General features: G+C 37.3%; 1 protein-coding gene across 3 annotated transcripts in view; it reads left to right on the forward strand.

Moving 5' to 3' along the window:
- The window catches only part of KLHL8 (kelch like family member 8), a 43,326-nt gene that overhangs the window by 12,463 nt on the left and 11,632 nt on the right, over positions 1–19,231 (forward strand). For all 3 annotated transcript variants that reach the window (XM_072622549.1, XM_072622551.1, XM_072622550.1), the window contains exons 2-8: positions 1,350–1,709; positions 8,537–9,085; positions 11,950–12,136; positions 13,240–13,383; positions 14,451–14,562; positions 17,685–17,853; positions 18,277–18,436. In XM_072622549.1, coding sequence (XP_072478650.1) covers positions 1,446–1,709; positions 8,537–9,085; positions 11,950–12,136; positions 13,240–13,383; positions 14,451–14,562; positions 17,685–17,853; positions 18,277–18,436 — 1,585 coding nt within the window. In that variant the 5' untranslated portion in view covers positions 1,350–1,445. The remainder of the gene's footprint in view (positions 1–1,349; positions 1,710–8,536; positions 9,086–11,949; positions 12,137–13,239; positions 13,384–14,450; positions 14,563–17,684; positions 17,854–18,276; positions 18,437–19,231) is intronic.

Raw genomic sequence — 19,231 nt, forward strand, 5'->3', positions numbered from 1 at the left:
GAAGTAGTATTGCTGGGTCAAAGGATATCCGCAGTTTTATAGCCCTTTGGGCATAGTTCCATATTGCTCTCAGTTCCCTATATATTTAGGAAATGAGACCTGAAACTTGCTGTGAAATTTTTGTGCCCAGTTTCATGTTTTTCTTGACTCATTATTTGTAAATAAGTTTACCAAATAATAAAAATAGCCAAGGCATTTCCACAATAGCACCTCGTCTCCACTATCTCGGATAGAGTTGGTAATGGAGAGGAGTTTTCAACTTTTGAAGCCAGTGAAGCTTGGAAAGATTTTCAGTTTCCCTCCTCCAATTTTATGAAGATGGTAAACTCTGTGATGTGACACCGAAGGTTGTATTGTATGTCTTCTTCCCATCTGTTACCCTGCACTACTGTCATGCTCCATCTTGGCACAGCCAGCATAGTGAGGGCTATGAGAGTGTACACCAGAAATGTCAAACACAAGACCAACGTGTGGCCTCTAGCACTCTGTGTGCAGCCTGAACCACATTATTTGTAATTGAAAAATATTTAACAAAACATAAAAACATAGATATTTTAAAATGAAGTCAGTATGCAGCTCACAAATGATCCTTGTGTGTGCATTAGTGGCCCTCATTTCTACTTTGATTTGACACTCCTGGTGTAGACATTACAGACTTTCAGTGATAGATTGGAACTGGGCCATCTGTAGGTGTCTGACTCGTGCTTGAACCAGTCTACATAATGTTCCTGACCAGCCATCATCTAGTGTTGGCAGAAGACTTGTATTAGGCAGAGCCTGCTTCATACAGTCTGTCATCTCCTAATTGACAGGACATTTTTACTTACAAACTTAAACCCAACTCTGCAACTTCCACCCATTGTTAGTACTACCTTCTGGGCTATATAAAATGAGTATTAATTCTGCTTCTACATGATATTAACTGATAAGATAGGCAAGGTTGTTATTTTTTAAGAAAATTGATTTTTATGATTGAAAATTGTCCATATTGCTATGAAAAATAATGAATTTTGAACTAAATCTAATGAAAGAATGTTTTTTAAATCATGGGATAATCTCTGACTAGAATAAATGTAAAATTATAGTTTTTATCAAGAACAGTTCCTTTCAGATGACAGCATGTAACAAGTGTTTAATTTATCGTGCCTCAAGATAATTTGACTAATTCTGGTGAGAATTCATTAAATAAATTTGACGTTGCTGTGTGCAGCGTATGGAGTATCTACCCTGGTACTTGAGATGTTTCGTTGGTTTTGATTTTGATGGTAGAGGGGATTGTTCCTACAGATCTAGCGGACAGGTGAAGTATAATACTAATGACTATTGTTTTTCCCTTTATCTACTAACAGGGAAATGACAAATTGAACTGAACATGAAAAGTACATGAAGATTAATAGGTTATGTCTCTCCTCTTCCCCCCCAAAATTTTTTAAAATCAATAAGAAATGTGTGAACAAATCAGCATTGAAAGAGGACTGTTGTCGATGGCTTCACAATCTTTGCGCCCAGAATCAGCTAAGACTCATTTGATAAAGGGGAAAAAACAGCAGCAGCAGCAGCAGCATCACCTGCAGGAGGACAGGTCCTCAGATAGAGACGGGGATGGAGAAGAATCTTATACGTTTGAAGCCAATGAAGCCTGGAAAGATTTTCACAGTTCACTCCTACGATTTTATGAAGACGGTGAACTTTGTGATGTGACGCTGAAGGTGGTATTGCATGTTTTCTTCTCATTTGTTACTGTATGTTATGTGACAGTCTTTTTGTTATGCTCCATAGGCCTCTTCTTGGTATGGAGATGACCGCCCGCCGAGTAAGAGCTCTGGTGGGCTAAATGAATGGCCCTCTGTTTTTTCGTTTGGTTTCTTTTGTTTTTGGTTCATGGTGCAGTTTTTTTTGCCATGAGCCGTTGGACACTAAATGTTTAAACTGATGACAAGGGTTCCTGGGCAGTTGCGGCTTCATACCCATTACCCAGACCTTGGGATTTCTCTGCCTTTTCTCTTTTCTCTTCATTTCCCCAGGACTCTAAGGAGAGGAGGTATCTTTATACCTCCTGGGATAGAACTCCTATTATGACTTCCTTGACCCCTACCTAGCAAATCCTGAGGGCAGAGGAGGGCTTTAGTAGTAGACTGAGCACTAGTGTGATGCAGGACACTCTTAAGACGAAAAGTCAAAGTATAGACCTTGCGATGAATGGGATGAGCCTAATTAAAATGAGAGAGTCTCTTCCCCAGAAGATGCCATCTGAATGTACTCTGAGTCATAATTCTTAGTTTAATAAAAATTTAGGTTTTTTGTTACATCTATAAATATAATTAATAGACACTGGATATTGTCTCCATTATCAGTGAGGATCCTGTAGGATTGCACTTGGATTGCAGACCCTTGTCCTTTTCCTCACTCCCCCTTTCCTCTCTTCGTTTCTTCACCTAATTCCCCCCAAATCTAAGTTTTTTTCTCTCCTCAGATTTTCCTGGAACACTTACTTTGACCTAACTTTGCCCTTAAAACTTTCCTCCTTGTATTTATACTTATCTAGGTAGATGTTACTTCCCTAATAGAATATATAAGTTGCTTAAGAGCAGATAAACACTGTGTCCCTTTTATCTTTCTCTCCCTAGCACCTATGCCTTACATGTAGTAAACACTTATATATTTCTTGAAAAAGCAATAGTTTCTTGTTATTATTACTGTAATTGCTACTATCACTATAAATTTAGAGCAATTAATAACATTTTTAATATTCCTGGGAATCTGCCATTAGAGCTAGATGCAACAGTGTAATCTCAGTTTTGATCAGAATGATTCTAAATTTAACCTTTCAGCTAGTTAGCCTGTCAATGTTAATTTAAATTTTCAAGTTAAGTGAACAGATGTTGATTAAGCACTGGGGATACAAAGAAAGGCAAAAACTCGCTGCTTTCAAGGGTTTCACATTTTAACCAGATAGAAAACATGCAAACAGCTATGTACATATATACAAGCCATAAAGGATAAATTAGACATAATCTTAGATGCACTAAGGGGATTGGGAAAGGATTTTTGTAGGTGGTGAGATTTTAACTGAGACTTGAATGAAGCTAGAGGCATCAAAGAGGAGGGAGAGCATTCCAGGCTTGGAGGATAGCCAGTGAACACGTATAGTAAGGAGATGGGGGTATGATGCTGTGTTACAGAAAATACAAAGAAGAATGATGTGTAAGAAGCTGGAAAGATGATAGGGGCCAGGTTATGAAAGCCTTTTAAAGCCAAACAGGATTTCTATTTTGATTCTTTGATAGGGACCCGTTGGAATCAGTTGAGGGGCTGTGAGGAGGGAAACATGGTCAGACCCAAACTTTAGGTCTTCAATAGAAAATTCCTCCATTACTCTTTAATTTCCATGGACCACTATTGAACGCTCATGCTGAGGAAAAGTAATGTTATCTCTCATTTTTTAAGATGAGCATTTTTGTAAAAAAAAAAATTTTTTTTCCAATTACAATTCTTACAATTTTCCAATTCTTAATATTCGTTTCTTAAAACCTTGAGTTCCAAATTTCCCCCTTCCTTCTTTCATCTCTCCCCTCCCTTGAAAGGGCAGGCGGTTTTATATAGGTTAGGTTATACATGTGCCGTCATATAGGACACGTTTCCGTATGGGTCATGTTATGGAGGAAAACACAGACCAAAAAAATAACAAACAGTAAAAATAAAGTAAAAAAGATGCCAATCTGTATTCAGACCCATCAGCTCTTTCTCCAGAGGTTGATGATATTTTTCATAATAAGTTCTCCGGTATTATCTTGGATCGTTGTCTTCCTGAGAGAATAGCTGAGTCACTCACGGTTCCTCTTACATTATTGTTACTGTTGTGTACACACACCTCTCTGTTTCTGTTCGCTTCACTTTGCCTCAGTTCATAAAGTCCAGGTTTTTCTTAGAGTATCCTGCTCATCCTTTATGATGGCGCGGTATTATTTTATCACAATCAAGTACCACAACGTGTTCAGCCATTCCTCAATTTCCAATTCTTTGCCACCACAAAAAGAGCTGCTATAAACATTTTTTTGTATATAGGTTCTTTTCCTTTTTGTTTTTAATCTCTTTGGGATACAGAACTAATAGTGGTATTGCTGGGTCAGAGGGTATGCATAATTTTATAGCTCTTTGGGCAGAGTACCAAATTGCTTTCCATTCACAACTCTACCAACAGTGTGTAAGTATCTAGTTTTCCCACATCCCCTTGAAATTTGTCATTTTCCTTTTCTGTCATATTAGCCAATCTGAAGGTGTGTGGTGGTTCTTCAGAATTGTTTTAATTTGAATTTCTCTAACCAGTAGAGATTTAGAGCATTTTTTCATATGACTGGATAGCTTTGATTACTTTGTCTGAAAACTGCCTGTGCATATCCTTTGACCATTTATCAGCTGAGAAATGATCCATTTCTATAAATTTGACTCAGTTTTTATATGTTTGAGAAATTAAGTCTTTATCAGAGCAACTAAATTCAATCTAAATTGACTGTGATAGGATGATACCTAAAAGAATAAAGTTAAGGGATGAGAAAGAGGGAGGCACTGGGAGAAAGGGAAAGGCCAAAGTGGAATGAGGTAAGTTATCTGACATAAAAGAGGTGTAAAAGGAAGAACTTCTACTCTAAAGGGAAAGATGGAGGCAGGGAGTGGCAGACATGACTGAACCTTACTCTTATTGGAATTGGCTGAAAGGGAATAGTATGCACATTCAGTTGACCATGGAAATCGATCTTACCCTACAGGGAAGTAGGCGGAGATAGGGATAAGAGAAAGGGAGTGGGGATGATAAAAGGGAGAGCAGAATGAGGGGAAGTGGTAGTCAGAAGCAAAACTCTTGAGGAGAGACAGAGTGAAAGGAGAGAAAGAAGGATAAATGGGAAAAATAGGATGGAGCGGAACACACAGTAATTGTTACTGTGAAAAAAATTTTTATAGCAAGTTTCTCTGTTAAAGGCCTCATTGGAATACAAGTCATTCCACAATTGATAAGTGGTCAAAAGATAGAAACAAGCAGTTTTCAGACAAAATATCTCAAAGCTATATATAGTCATAAGAAAAAATGCTCTGAATCACTATTGATTAGAGAAATTCTGTTAGGCATTTTCTTTCCTGTTTCCTTTTTTTATACTTTTCTTGAGTCTTGTATTTGGAAGTCAAATGTTCTAATTTAGCTGTAGTCTTTTCATCAGGAATCCTTGAAAATCCTCTATTTCATTAAATATCCATTCCCCACCCTCCACCCCCCCAAGGATTATTCTGTTTTGCTGGGTAGGTGATTCCTGGCTGTATTTCTAGTTCCTTTTACCTCTGGAATGTCACATTCTAAAACCCTCTTCTCCTTTAACGTAGAAGTTGCTAAATTTTGTATTATTCTGAATGTGGTTCCATAACATTTGAATTGTTTCTTTCAGACTGTTTTGAAGTATTTTCTCCTTCATATGGGAGCTCTGGAATTTGGCTGAGATATTCCTAGGAGTTTTAATTTTAAGGTCTCTTTTAGGAGATGCTGGATACCTTCTTTGGTTTTCTATTTTACCCTCTGGTTCTAGGATATTGGGACAGTTTTCCTTGACAATTTCCTGAAATATGATATCTACACACTGTTTTTTGAACATGACTTTCAGGTAGTCCAACCATTCTTAAAATTATTTCTCCTTGATCTATTTTCCAGGTCATTTGTTTTTCCAGTGAGTTCGTTTACATTTTCTTCTATTTTTTTCATTTGATTTTTTTCTTAATGTCTCATGGAATCATTAGTTCCCACTTGCCTAATTCTAATTTTTAAGGAATTATTTTCTTCAGTGAGCTATTCCTTTTCCATTTGGTCAGTTTGACTTTTTAAGGAGTTCTTTTCTTCAGTGAATTTTTGTACATCTTTTCCCATTTAGCCAATTCTGGTTTTTAAGGTATTATTTTCTTTAGCATTTGTGCCTCCTTTACCAAGCTGTTGACTTGTTTTTCATGATTTTCTTGTATCATTCTCATTTCTTTTCCCACTTTTTCCTTTACCTTTCTTGTTTGATTTTTAAATTTCTTTTACCTTCTAGGAATTCTTTTTGGTCCTGAGACCAATTCATTTTTTCTTTTAGGCTTTGAATGTAACAGTTCTGTGACTTTTTCTCTTCTGACTCTGTGTTTTGCTCTTCTCTGTCCCCATAGTAACTTTTCTGTGATCAAGTTCTTTCTGTTGTTTGCACATTTTTCCTGCCTGTTTCTTGACTTTAACTTTAGAGTTGGGGTGGAATAGGCAAGCTTCAGGTTTTTTATGCAGCTGTTTTCTGAGCTAGTTCTGGGAGCCTGCAGGTTTTTAGTTCTTTCAAGCTGGTATGATTTAAGGAGATGTGTACACACTGCTCTGATTTCTGAGCAGCCACAAGCACCCTTTTCCACCCTGGAACTGTGACCATATCTCTGCTCCCCTATGACTGCAAGCTTGTGGCCCAGGATTCCATCCTACATTCACATATGGGCAATGCAGCAGAGTCCTCTACCCAGTGCCGGTGAGGGGACCCCTGTTGGCCCCCTTACCATCTGTGGCCTGAGAGCTCTGGAAGCTGCTGCTGATTCTGTTGTCATCAAGGCCTGCTGTTGGCTATCTGGGGGTAGACTGTGTTCTGATCCCACCCCACCCCAGTGTAATAGACCTTTCCTGCCAAACTTCTATATTGTCTTGGCCTTGAAAATTGTTTCATCCAGTCCTTTTGTCCTGCTGCTCCAGAATTCCTTTTGAAAGGTTATTTTAAAGTTATTTGGAGGGGAATTTGGGAGAACTCAGGCAGGTCTAGCATTTTTCTGCCCTCTAAATTTATTTTAACCAAGAAATTTAAATGTGTGGAGGAATAGAAGCTATCAGAAACCAGAGGAAGAGCTCTTACTCTCATTGATTTGTACAACTTGAGTTAGGAGTCAGCAGAAGTAAGACAGTGTGTCTGGTAACTCTAAAATCCTGTTGTACAACAGTAATACTAAATCATATTATTCCATACTCTGTAACATCTAATTTAACAATGCTAGCATAAAAACTGAATCCTTTCAATATATACAAGTAATCCAGAAAGTGTTTCTAGGGATACTTAAGATTTTCTGCATTTTTAAAAGAAAATTTTTAAACAGCAAACTTAGCATTCTGCTCTGGGGTTTAAGTAAATTTGTAATTTATAATTTTTCTTGGTCTAGGTTGCCAAGTATATTTTATGGAACTCTCAGTCCTACATTTTGAATTTTTCTAAAATAATTATGTTATGAAATATAGAAAGAACATTTTTGTAACTCTAGCTCTTGATTAAATAGGCTGTGTTTACCCTTCTCCAAGAAAAATTACAGTAGTTTCTAATATCTTCATAATTCACATTGTAATACATTCATTATTAGTGGGGTGTAGGGTTTATATTGTAGCCTTAGAGCTATCCTTGTGTCTGTTACTCTTGTGTCTTATGGTGGGTTTAGTGTTACTTTTGTCCAGACCTGTGATTTTATTGACGTTGTGAATCACATTTGTGGAAATGCCGTGGTTAGAGACGGGTGACTCAGCAGGTCATTTATAAAGCCTTAATTGCCTGAGGCCCTGGGAAGTGAAGTGATTTGTCTTTGGTCACATAGCTAGATTTGTGAGAGCGAGATTTCACCTCTGAGGACAGGGCTTTTCCCACTATACCACGCTGTTAGGTTAGCCTTTCAGAAGGAGTGTACAGAAGTGGCATATTCCACATGAAAATCCACATGAAAAAATAATTAACATTTTTTATTTCCATTAATTGCATCCTTATTTCTGTTCTTTTTCTCCACACAAAATTGCTTTAGGAAGTCTACCTTGGAAGAGGGAAAATAGTAGGGTCAGTCTAGAGATTGGACAAGTGAATATTCCTGTCCCAAACAGTTTAAGATAGAGGTTTTTGTTTTTTGGAAAATTTGAAATAATAAATTGATACTTTTCACACACTCTTCAGTCTGGAGGATGAGCTTGTTTTATAAGTGCTAAGTAATTAAAGATTCCCGTAGTAATATTTTATAATAACTTTCAGACCTGTATTATATAGCTTATTTCACTTGCAAAGTTGACTTAGAGAAACTTATACTATAAATGAATGTATTTCTTTTTTTTGAAAAAAGCGTACAATTTCCAATTTTTTTGTACATAAATAAAAGGAAAAATTCTCTTAAAACCCTAGAATCTCACTTTAGGTTAAATGTTTCTTAAGGAAACTTTTTTTTTTAATTTATTAATGCTTTAGTAATGTAGTTACTGGGCTCTTTCAAGGTTAAAAAAAAAAAAGCCTGATTTCTTACTACCAAGATTTAGCTTTGAAAGTCCTCAGCTCTGATCAGCTGTATACGAAATTAAAAGATAAATGGGCTGAACTGAAAAATTGATCTACAGTTGGCTTGGTTCTAAATTAAAGGACCACTTTTGCTCTTTAAAATTTGCCTTTTAAAAACAAAATACCAAAAATTCAGCATTTGTCTTCAGCATGGACTTATGCTATTTTTGTATTACTTTCCTTTTTTCCGCTAGGTTGGTTCAAAGCTAATCTCCTGCCACAAATTGGTACTGGCTTGCGTGATTCCTTACTTCAGAGCCATGTTTCTTTCCGAAATGGCCGAAGCAAAGCAGACACTCATTGAGATCAGGGATTTTGATGGTGACGCAATCGAGGACCTGGTCAAGTTTGTCTACTCTTCACGGCTCACGTTGACGGTTGACAATGTCCAGCCTCTCTTGTATGCAGCCTGTATTCTGCAGGTCGAACTGGTGGCGAGAGCTTGTTGTGAATACATGAAGTTACATTTTCATCCTTCTAATTGCTTGGCAGTCCGAACGTTTGCAGAGAGTCACAACCGCATTGATCTAATGGACATGGCAGACCGATATGCCTGTGAACATTTTGCTGAAGTGGTGGAATGTGAAGACTTCGTGAGTGTCTCACCACAACACCTCCATAAGCTTTTGTCCTCAAGTGACCTCAACATCGAGAATGAAAAGCAGGTCTATCGTGCCGCCATCAAGTGGCTTCTTGCCAATCCTCAGCATCATGCGATGTGGTTGGATGAAATGCTGGCCCAGGTAGGATAAAATAGAGATAGACTTGTGCTGAAGGAAGAAGCAGGAGCACTGTGAAAGCAGAGCTCTTTGTTTCTACTGCTGGGAGAAAAATGCATATTATGAGAGGAAATATAGTGGTCATTGATAGAGTATAGTGCTTAAGGAGGTTTTGACTGGCAATGCTGAGCGTACTGCTCTGTGTACTAATAATCCAACAGACTGGATATTTGCCTGGGTTATCTGTGGCTATTAACAGTTAATATACTTTTGAGTGGAGATTTGTTCTTGTTAGCCCGGGACTAGAAATCCCATTCACTAATTCGTAAAAATCAAAATGTTAGAAATGGCCGTCTTATATCCTTTAATATGAAAAAAATGTTGTTTTGAATTAAAATCAGCACTTCTAGAAAATTGAGTCTGTACAGAAATGAATGAGGTTAAAAGAATTGTGGCATCAGAAACATTTACAATTAAAAAATGCACAAATCTGTCCTAAGCAAATGAAACTATGTAGCATAATTAGAATTCTTAGAATTTCTAAATCTTTATGAATTGCTTTGCTCAACAAAAAATTCTGGTTGACCCTAGTGAGGAAAGAAATGCTGCTTTAAGGACTGTTTACATATCTACTCATCACACCTAAGCATTCAGGCTCTGCCTCAGTAGAGGAGTTTAGCTATCCTGCTGATGATAAATTGTTTTCTGAGCTACCATTGCTCTAATACAAGATTATATTTTGCAAAGGGTTTTTAAATGCCAGTGAAAGCAGATGGAGTCTTTATGAACCTCTGAATGATGGGTGCCTTTAGTTTAGTTTGTAGGCAGGCAGACTAGTCTGAAAAAGGAATTTTTTATTGTGAGTGGATTTTAAAATTAGATACATTTAATAACATGCCTAAATAAAACCTCTTCTATGAAGTAATCATTTTAGGAGGGAACGTATGTACTTAAACCCATACTGCTCAAGACATTTTCTGGAACTCTTAGTTTGGAGTTGTCCTCACTGTCAGTGGACAGCCTGCACAAGCAAAGGTGATCTCTTCATAATCACTCTATTTGGGATGAAGAATGGCGTTAACTAAGCTAGTCATTCATCTTATTATATTTAAGACCTGAATTAGCCTTAAACATTTAATGGATGTGTGACTTTGGGCAAGTCACGTAACCTCTGTTTGCCTCAGTTTCCTCACCTGAAAATAACTGCGCCTACCTCCCAGAGTTATTGTGAGGATTCAGATGAAATAATATGTGTAAAGTGTTTAGCACAGTGTAGCATGGCATGTAGTAGCTGCTATGTAAATGTTTATGCCCTCCTCTCTTCCCCTTTTACTCATTAAGTGCCTTTTTGCTATTTCTAAAAATTGGTTCTATCTTCCAAAAACAAAGAATTGCCACAAATAAGAATATTTAAAAAGTATGTGCATAGGTGCTAAAAGTAATCCATGTTGGGAAAACATTCCAGAAGTGCTTTGAGCAAATGGTAGGAATAGAGCCTTTAGGATGGCATCTTTGAAGGAAAGTATTCTATTATATAATTTCCAGTTTGTTGGTTTAAAAAATAGTCTCACTGCTCCATAGTCATCTCTGATAACAATAAATCCGTCAGCAAACATTTGTTAAGTGCCTCCTATGTGTTATTTAGTAGTCTGTTAAACACTTATGTTCTAGGCCTGTCAGAACAAAGGAGATAATCCCTGCTCTCAGAGAACTTATTCTATGGGAGAAAGTGTGTAGATGCAGAGATAAGTATGGAGAGATGTGTGTGAATACACGTATGTATATGCGTGTGAATCAGCAGAACTGAGTAAATGTGCATCTGATTAATTGACAGAGTATTAGCATTTGGGCTGGGATCAGTAGAAATACTGTGCAGAAAGGGGTGAGAAAAAGAAAAACGAGATTGTCCTTCCCTGAGAGGAGTTCCTTCTCCGCAAATTAAACTTTTACCTAAACCAAAACAATCCCCAAACTTAAAGCACAGGAATTTATCAGACTTTGTCTCTGAGACGGACTTTGGATGGTGACAACATCACTTGACCCTCATGTCTAGGCTGTTTCAAACGATACTACTCATCCTCTGTGACCCCGTTCATATACATATAAGTTGCTGTGTATCTCTCCCAAGGGATAAAAGTGACCGTTCCTATCCTGTGCACTGTAATAGCACTTTTTAAAAATCACCTTCACCTTTATACTTTAATTTACATATGTAACTTATCTCCAATGCATCATCCCCCAACTAGTGAGCTCTTTGAGGGTAGAGACTGAGTCTTAATTATCTTTGAATGTTATCTTTTGGTTCCTAACAGTGAAGGTACTCAATAAATGCCCACTAAGTTAAGATAAATTTGCAGAAGTAAGAGTTACAAGCAAGATTAAACTTTTCATGCAGTCTAACAACTTTAAAATCAGGTTTTAAGAAGGGCTTTAAACCCTACATAAGATAGCTTGACCTTAAGGAAACCTTGTCTAAGGTATAAGAAATAGGGAATACAACTTAAATCAACCACAAAGCATTTCTCTATAGCTTACTTAGTGCTAATCACTGGACTTACAAATAGAAAATTGACACTGTCCTTGCTCTCAAGGAGCTCACTTTTTGACTGGATGAGATAACATTTAAGGAAGGTTGAGTTTTATAGCAAATGAAAAGGCCAGGCAGTATTAGGTTCTGGCAGGAAAAGCAGTGGAGTGTCAAACAGTAAGGGTGTGAAGGACTTCGGGGAGTAATGGTGGGGTGGATGGTCCTTTGCCAAGAAGATGCAGGGTCTGAGTGGAGTGTCACTATGGCAGAGGTGGGCATTCAGCATTGCAGTTAGCTATCCGATTAGTATTTAACATCAATGTGACAACTTAATACCTACAACTCTTCACAATTCCATCAGGTTCGACTACCACTGTTACCCATTGATTTTCTTATGGGTGTTGTGGCAAAAGAAGAAATTGTCAAGCAAAATCTAAAATGTAGGGATTTACTCGATGAAGCAAGAAATTACCACCTCCACTTGAGCAGCAGGGCAGTGCCTGACTTTGAGTACTCCGTTCGAACCACTCCAAGGAAGCAGACTGCTGGTAATTCAATTTCCCTTTTCATCAACAAATGCTGATGGAAGGGCTCTGATTGCTGTTGATGTACTTTGGGGCTGGTAGGGTTAAACTTTTTGCAAAGTAATTTAGAAGAAATTTTCCTAATCTCAGCACCACTAAATATGTCTGAATGTCCTATAAACATGCACCATCTCATCCTCCCTCCCTGTACAAAATTTAGACTCAGTTTCACTGAGAACTCTTCTGCCAATTTATCAGTCAAAATGTGGGGTTTGAGGCACAAAGACAAGTGTTGTATAAAGAAGCAGGCAGGATTGGGAGAAGTCACTTCCCACCCTCAGCTTTGGCAGGTCTCCGTGAGAGGGTTGGGTTAGACGGTATCCACAGACCTTTCAAGCTTTAAATCCGTGATCTCCTGTGGGGAAGGTTTGGTTCAGTGGAAGAGTAGTCTTCTGGACTGTAAAAAATGCTGAAAGCTTTCCTTACTTTAGGTACCATTTTATATGGGAATCTAAAAACAAATTAGTGGAATGACCATTTTGAAAAGGTGTCAGTTAAACATAAATGATACATAAGTAATATTGATGAGGGCATGTAAAATCAGTCTTCACTACAAATAGCTAGCAGTCCCCTTGATGCATTATTTTTCAAAACTTTTCTTTTTTGGAATTAGGATAGATAAGAACTGTCAATGGTCTTCAAAAATTGCATAAAATCACTTATGCCAAGTAGTATATGTGTACATATATATATATTTGTGTATGTGTGTGTGTATATACACACGCATATTTTAGTGTAGGTGCTTTTGAATGAAAGTTATCTGATAAGATGATCTGAATAGCTAAAAATACTGGCTTCTCTCTAAGGAAATTACACTTCGTTGATGAAATCCTCAATTGTGTTCATGTAATTAGATGTCTTCATTGAAGTGGTAACATAGACCCAGGATAATCTTAGATTCCTTTTTTATTTGCTTTACAAATGTGACTACTGAACGCATTCTGAAAGATCATTTTTTTCTTGTATTTTCTGAAAACTTGAGTTTCTTCATAGGTAGTTTTTTTTTTTTAATCCTGTCTCTGATTTGGCAGTTCTGAGATTAAACTGTATGGTATCTCTTCTTTCAGGTGTGCTGTTCTGTGTAGGTGGTCGAGGCGGATCAGGTGACCCATTTCGAAGCATTGAATGCTATTCAATAAACAAAAATAGTTGGTTCTTTGGACCAGAAATGAATAGTCGAAGGCGTCATGTGGGTGTGATATCTGTAGGAGGTTGGTAACATGCTTAAACCATATCTTTCCATTACTATCTCCCACTTTAAAATATTTAGTCCATAAGTCCTGTTACCTTACAAAAATGACTGCTGTGTACATGTACATGTATTAATACAGTGTTCATTTTAACATATGTCCATGCATGTGCCTGTATAAATGTACACATATATGTAATTACTAGATGTTTTTTCAGTTAGTACCATGTCTAACTGGTAACTTCATCATTATGAAAAGCCATTTTGTTTTGAGCTAATAGGTACTCTGTGTGTAATCACTCAAGTCAATTATTGATAGATCCAGTGTGGAAATGTTTTAGACTGAAAATAAGACCAGTTCTTAAGCTAAAAATTAAATAAAAATAATTCTGTTTAATTTATAGGTGCTAGAAAAACATTAAAAAAATACAAATCAGATTTGAGTAATAAATTTCTTTTCTGTACTCTTTTAAAGATTAGAGGGTTTTTTCCTAGTTGCTAAAAATTAATTCCCTTCAAATTGCCCACACTTCTTCAGAATTATAACACCAAAAGGAGAAAGTACAAGTCACTTTTTGATATTTTCATGTAAATCAGCATGCTTTAGTTATTTCAGTCATCTCAAATTTACTGAGCACCGACCATGTGCCAGGCACTGTGCTGAGTGCTGGGGGGGATACAAAGAAAGGCAGAAACATAGTCAGTGCTCTCAAAGCTAGTGGGGGAAACAAGTGAACAAATACATGCAGCCAAGTTGTTTACAGGATAAACTGGGAGTGATCTCCAAGGGAAGGACAGTTGGGAAGGCATTCTTACAAAAGGTGGGATTTTAGCCAAGACTTGAAGGAAGCCAAAAGAGATTACCAGACGGAGGCGGGGGGGGGGGGACCCTTAAAATGCTCCAAGTTTTAATATAATAACATAGACATCAGTACTTAACCTTTTACGGACATCACTGATAAAATTAGACTAACAGTTGCTAAAAATAATTGTACCACTAATAGTGATTTTTTTCTGCACCTGTTTGGTGTCAGAATTATTAACCAACGAGTTTTCTTGGATTAAATAAAGTTATTTCTATTTTAATAGGCAAAGTCTACGCAGTCGGTGGACATGATGGAAATGAACATTTAGGCACCATGGAGGTGTTTGATCCTCTCACTAACAAGTGGATGATGAAGGCGTCAATGAACACAAAGAGGTAGGCCCGTGCGGACTTCTTTGTCCACGAGGGAGAGAAAAACTAGTATTTAAAAATGATGGCATTGTAGTTACTTCTTAAATTATTTAAAAAGAAAAATATAAATGTCTTTCATCCCCTTCTATTTTTGAGAACTATGCAAGACCCTTTTAGATACATTTTGTCAACATTTACTGAGCACCTAAGATAACGTACTGCTTTTGTTTGGAAGGCAGACAAAGCTCCAAAGACCCCAGGTAAAGACTTTCTGTTTGGGGAAGGAAAAAAGCTGCTGAAAAAAGTGGAAGTTTTGTGGCATAAATTTGGTGTAGACCAATATCCCACTCTGTATTCCAAGACAAGTTCCAAATGGATACATGACTTACACACAAAATGTGGTAGTGTAAGCAGATTACAGGAGCAAGAAAGAAATTACCCTTCAGATCTATAGGTAGGAGGAGTTCATAACCCCATTAAGACTAGAGAGGGTCACAGGATATAAAAGATTGGAAAGAACTATTGTGATTACAGCAAAACCATATGTAGGTAAAGTTAGTAGGAAAACACTTAACAGGGTGAATCTTCTGAGCCAATTTTTCCAATGGAATAAAGTACCATTTCCCAGTTTAATAAATGCTCAGTCACTTAACTGTGCCAAGGATGTAAACAAGCAGTTTTCAAAAGAAGAAGTCCAAGTTATCAATCGCCTTTTAGAAAATTCTCCAAAACACTGATGATTGGATAAATGCTAATTATGGAAACTCTGGGGTTCTACCTTATACCCATCAGATTTGTGAAAATGACTTTCGTAAAAAGCCAGATATTGGAGGGGCTGAGGGAACGCACTGTTAGTGGAGATGTAAATGGATCTGGGTATTCTGGAGAGCAAATTTTTATTATACCCACAAAATCGGTCAATTGCATACTCTTTGACACAGAGATACTTCCGTAATGTTATGCCCCCAAAGAAATTAGAGAAAAAGAATCCACATGTACAGAAATGTCTATAGCTGCTCTTCTTGTAGTAGCATGGACCTAGAAGTAAAAAGGGTTTGGAAAAAAATTAAACAGATGATGGTTTGCTAATATAATAGAATATTATTGCACCGTAACAAATGAAGAAAGGAACCGTTTCAGAGAACCTGAAAATGAAATGGACAGCCAACAGTTCATATAATAATAATCACACTGTAAAAACAAATAACTTTGAAAGACTGATTGAGGCCACGACCAGCCACCGTTCCAGAGGACCATGAAGGTATTTGTTTGGCTTGACTATGAATATTTGTTACAAGGGTTTGGGTGAGATTGGGCTTTTGGGTTTTGGGGGGTTTTTTTGCTTTCAAGGAATGAAGTACATTGAAAGAGAAAAAAATAAATTCTTGTTAACTTAAAAAATAATATAATAATTTAAAAGCCCAGATATTTGTATATCAAGCACCTAGGCAGCACCTGATCCATAGTATGCAGTCAGTACATGCATATTTAATTGAATTGCTTAAAAAAACACACCTTTGGTTCAGGGAGAATTTGGGGGTCAGTAAATGAACTTTGCAGTTTCTTAAAAAAAATCTCTCATGTTTTGTGGGTTAATTCTGGACCCAACCACTTCATTTTCAACCAAGTTGTGTATAATGATGGATTAACTTTATAGGTTGTCTATTAATTGCATGTCATAGTCTTCCCAACAGGCATTTTTCACTCACTTTGCTTTTAATGGGTTATTAGGTGAATCTCTTTGAACTCAAAGCAACCCTTGAAAAATACTGATCCATATACTTATATACATACATACATACCCACAAGTTCAGTGCAGTCAGTCTACAGCAGGTATACTTCCTTATTCTGCAGTGTCATGCTACATATCTTCTTGGTGATAAATATAATAGGCAATTATTAGTTTTCTTATGTGTTCAAGAATTACACATCACAACCTTGCATAGATCTGAGTCCCATAGATTGCAAAGCGTTGCCCTAAGTTGATAAATATCAATAGGTATTCTTTACTAGGGAATAAAATCGAAGTAGACTAAATAGATTACATAGCACAGTGTCTTGAGTAGATATTTCATAAAAACTTTTTGATTGATTTTATATCTTTTTTATGAAAAATTAGGGAATGATTAGATCAATATCCATGTGAAGTCATTGACTGACAAAGGTTTTGAACTGTACAACCTGTGGTTGTAATTCCTGGCCATCTTCAGACCATACTGTTTGTTCTCCAGTCATCAAACCTGCAAAAAAAACTTTGTCTTGGCCCTTGGGAACCTCCCTGATGGGATGAAGGAGCTTTTCACCTCCTTTCACTGCTTGGATCCAGGCTGCCACCTTCCTTCCAAGCTGTCTCAGAATGCAGCCAGTGCTTCCCTCTCCCCTTTCCATTTTTTTTTCATATATTGTCTAGCACCTAAGCTGCTTGAGAGCAGGAGCTACCTTGCTTGCTCGTGTTTCTATCCCCAGCTCTCTGAACAGTGTCTGGTGCATAGTAAGTGCTTCACAGATGTTCTCTCTACTCATTTGTCTCATGATATGCTCTCTGATGCTTTTGAGTGTCATGGAGATTTATTTAAAGTTCTTTTTTTCTTTAACCCTTATTTTTTAGGATTCAAGTCTAGGCAGTTAGTGGTGCAGTGAATAGATCACCAGGCCTGGAATCAAGAAGACCTGAGTTCAAATCCAGCCTCAGGCATTTACTAGTGGTGTGACCTTGGGCAAGTCACGGAACTTCTCTTTGCCTCAGTTTCCTCAACTGCAAAATGGGAATAATAGCAGTACCTACCTTGCAGGGTTGTTGTGAGGATCAAGTGATATGTGTAAAGTGCTTAAAGCAGCGTCTGGTGCATAGTAGGTGCTGTGTAAATGTTCCTTACCTTCCCTTGCCGTAGATGTCATTGTTCATAGGAGGAAATGGTTGTTGGAGGTAATAGTCTTAGTAAATATCTTATGTAAAAATTGTCAGTTTAATGTTGAGATGACGCTGTATCTTGTAGATTAGTGAGTTTAGAAATGGTGGTTATTAATAGTGGAATCCTAAGTATGGGGAAATGGCACACTGAGCAATTATCTGCATTTAAAAACAGATTTCTAACTTTCTTCCTGAAAATGCTACGTGGTAATGATATGTTCTGTTGCTTTTGTAGACGAGGAATTGCCTTGGCCTCTCTGGGAGGTCCAATTTATGCAATTGGAGGGCTAGATGACAATACGTGCTTCAATGATGTGGAGAGATACGACATTGAGTCTGATCAGTGGAGTGGGGTGGCTCCGATGAATACTCCCCGAGGAGGGGTGGGCTCAGTAGCTCTGATCGTAAGTTCTCTTGTGTTATTTTGTGCCCAGTTGCAGAGTAAATTATCTTATGTTTATAAACACTGACATGGAATTCTGTCTTTAAGATATTTATTGTTTAATATGTTGTCATGCTTGTAAGCACTGTGCTGCTCATCAAGATGGTTGATGTCAATAATCCTTTTGATCTAGAAACTTGGTGGATTCCAGATACTCCTCTACCAGGTTAAAAACATTGTGCAGATTGTCCTGTTCTTTGGAATCCTTTGGTTTTTCCAAATGAGTTAGAAAACCAGCGTTTGTGTATTTCAGTGTTGAATGCCATACTATCTCTTTATAACACCATATTATAAAATAATTACTTTTGTGTACATTATAGGTATGTCGCTGGCAATATGTAGAATCCATTCAACAGCTAGCCTTAATTTCTACTTTAAAATTTAGAACTATGTTTATGCTGTGGGAGGCAACGATGGCCTGGCCTCTTTGTCTAGCGTGGAGAGATATGACCCACATTTGAATAAATGGATAGAAGTTAAAGAAATGGGCCAGCGGAGAGCAGGCAATGGTGTTAGTGAGCTTCATGGCTGCTTGTATGTTGTGGGTAAGTAGTCAGTCCCTTTCATAATTGTGTAGTAAGAATAACGATGATCTTGCCAAACCATTATCTGCATGTTGTTGTTACGCTAAGTAGGCAGGAGCCAAGTATTGGTTCTTTGATTTCTTTCCTTCCGTTTAGAGCTGTTTCTTCTATCTTCAAACCTTCTTCTCTAATATCAACTCTATTTTGAAGACAGTTATCTTAAAAATAAAATGCTACTTTGAGTAGAATTGCTGCTTCTTTTTATAAAGATAGATAGTAATCTCACAAAATCAGTTCTTTTTTCATTTCTAAAGAACTGTTGAGTGCCTTAAGGAATGTAGAATTGTCACATACATGGATGTTTCTTTACCTACTTCAACCTTAACAGAAATAGAGCAATAGGCTCCTTTAGTTGGTGGTTGTATGTAACTTGTAGTTTTAGATAAAATATTGTTGACTTTTTAAAATCAGCAAGCAGAACCTGTAACATAACAGAAATAACTGACCTATTCCCTGAAAAAGATGACCAACTGTAACATGCAGAGGAGAGGAGTCCCAGTCGTACAAAACCAATCTTCCATGCCAAGGGCAGGGAGGATGGTACACACCCAATTATAGGCATCCTCTGAAATTTCCCAGCTCTCGATGGGGAAAAAAAACACTGAGGTAGTTGCTAGAGAGGTTCTAAACCATATCACTGACTGATATTCAGCTTCTGTATTCTCAGTACCCACAGCTGTTGTAGATCTGGGAAAGAAAATTCTTGATTCCAAAGTCTTTCATGGTAGGAGCAATATTTTGACCTATATCCTATGC

Source organism: Notamacropus eugenii, chromosome 7 (genome assembly GCF_028372415.1).
Source record: "Notamacropus eugenii isolate mMacEug1 chromosome 7, mMacEug1.pri_v2, whole genome shotgun sequence".
In the NCBI taxonomy this organism is placed as follows: domain Eukaryota; kingdom Metazoa; phylum Chordata; class Mammalia; order Diprotodontia; family Macropodidae; genus Notamacropus; species Notamacropus eugenii.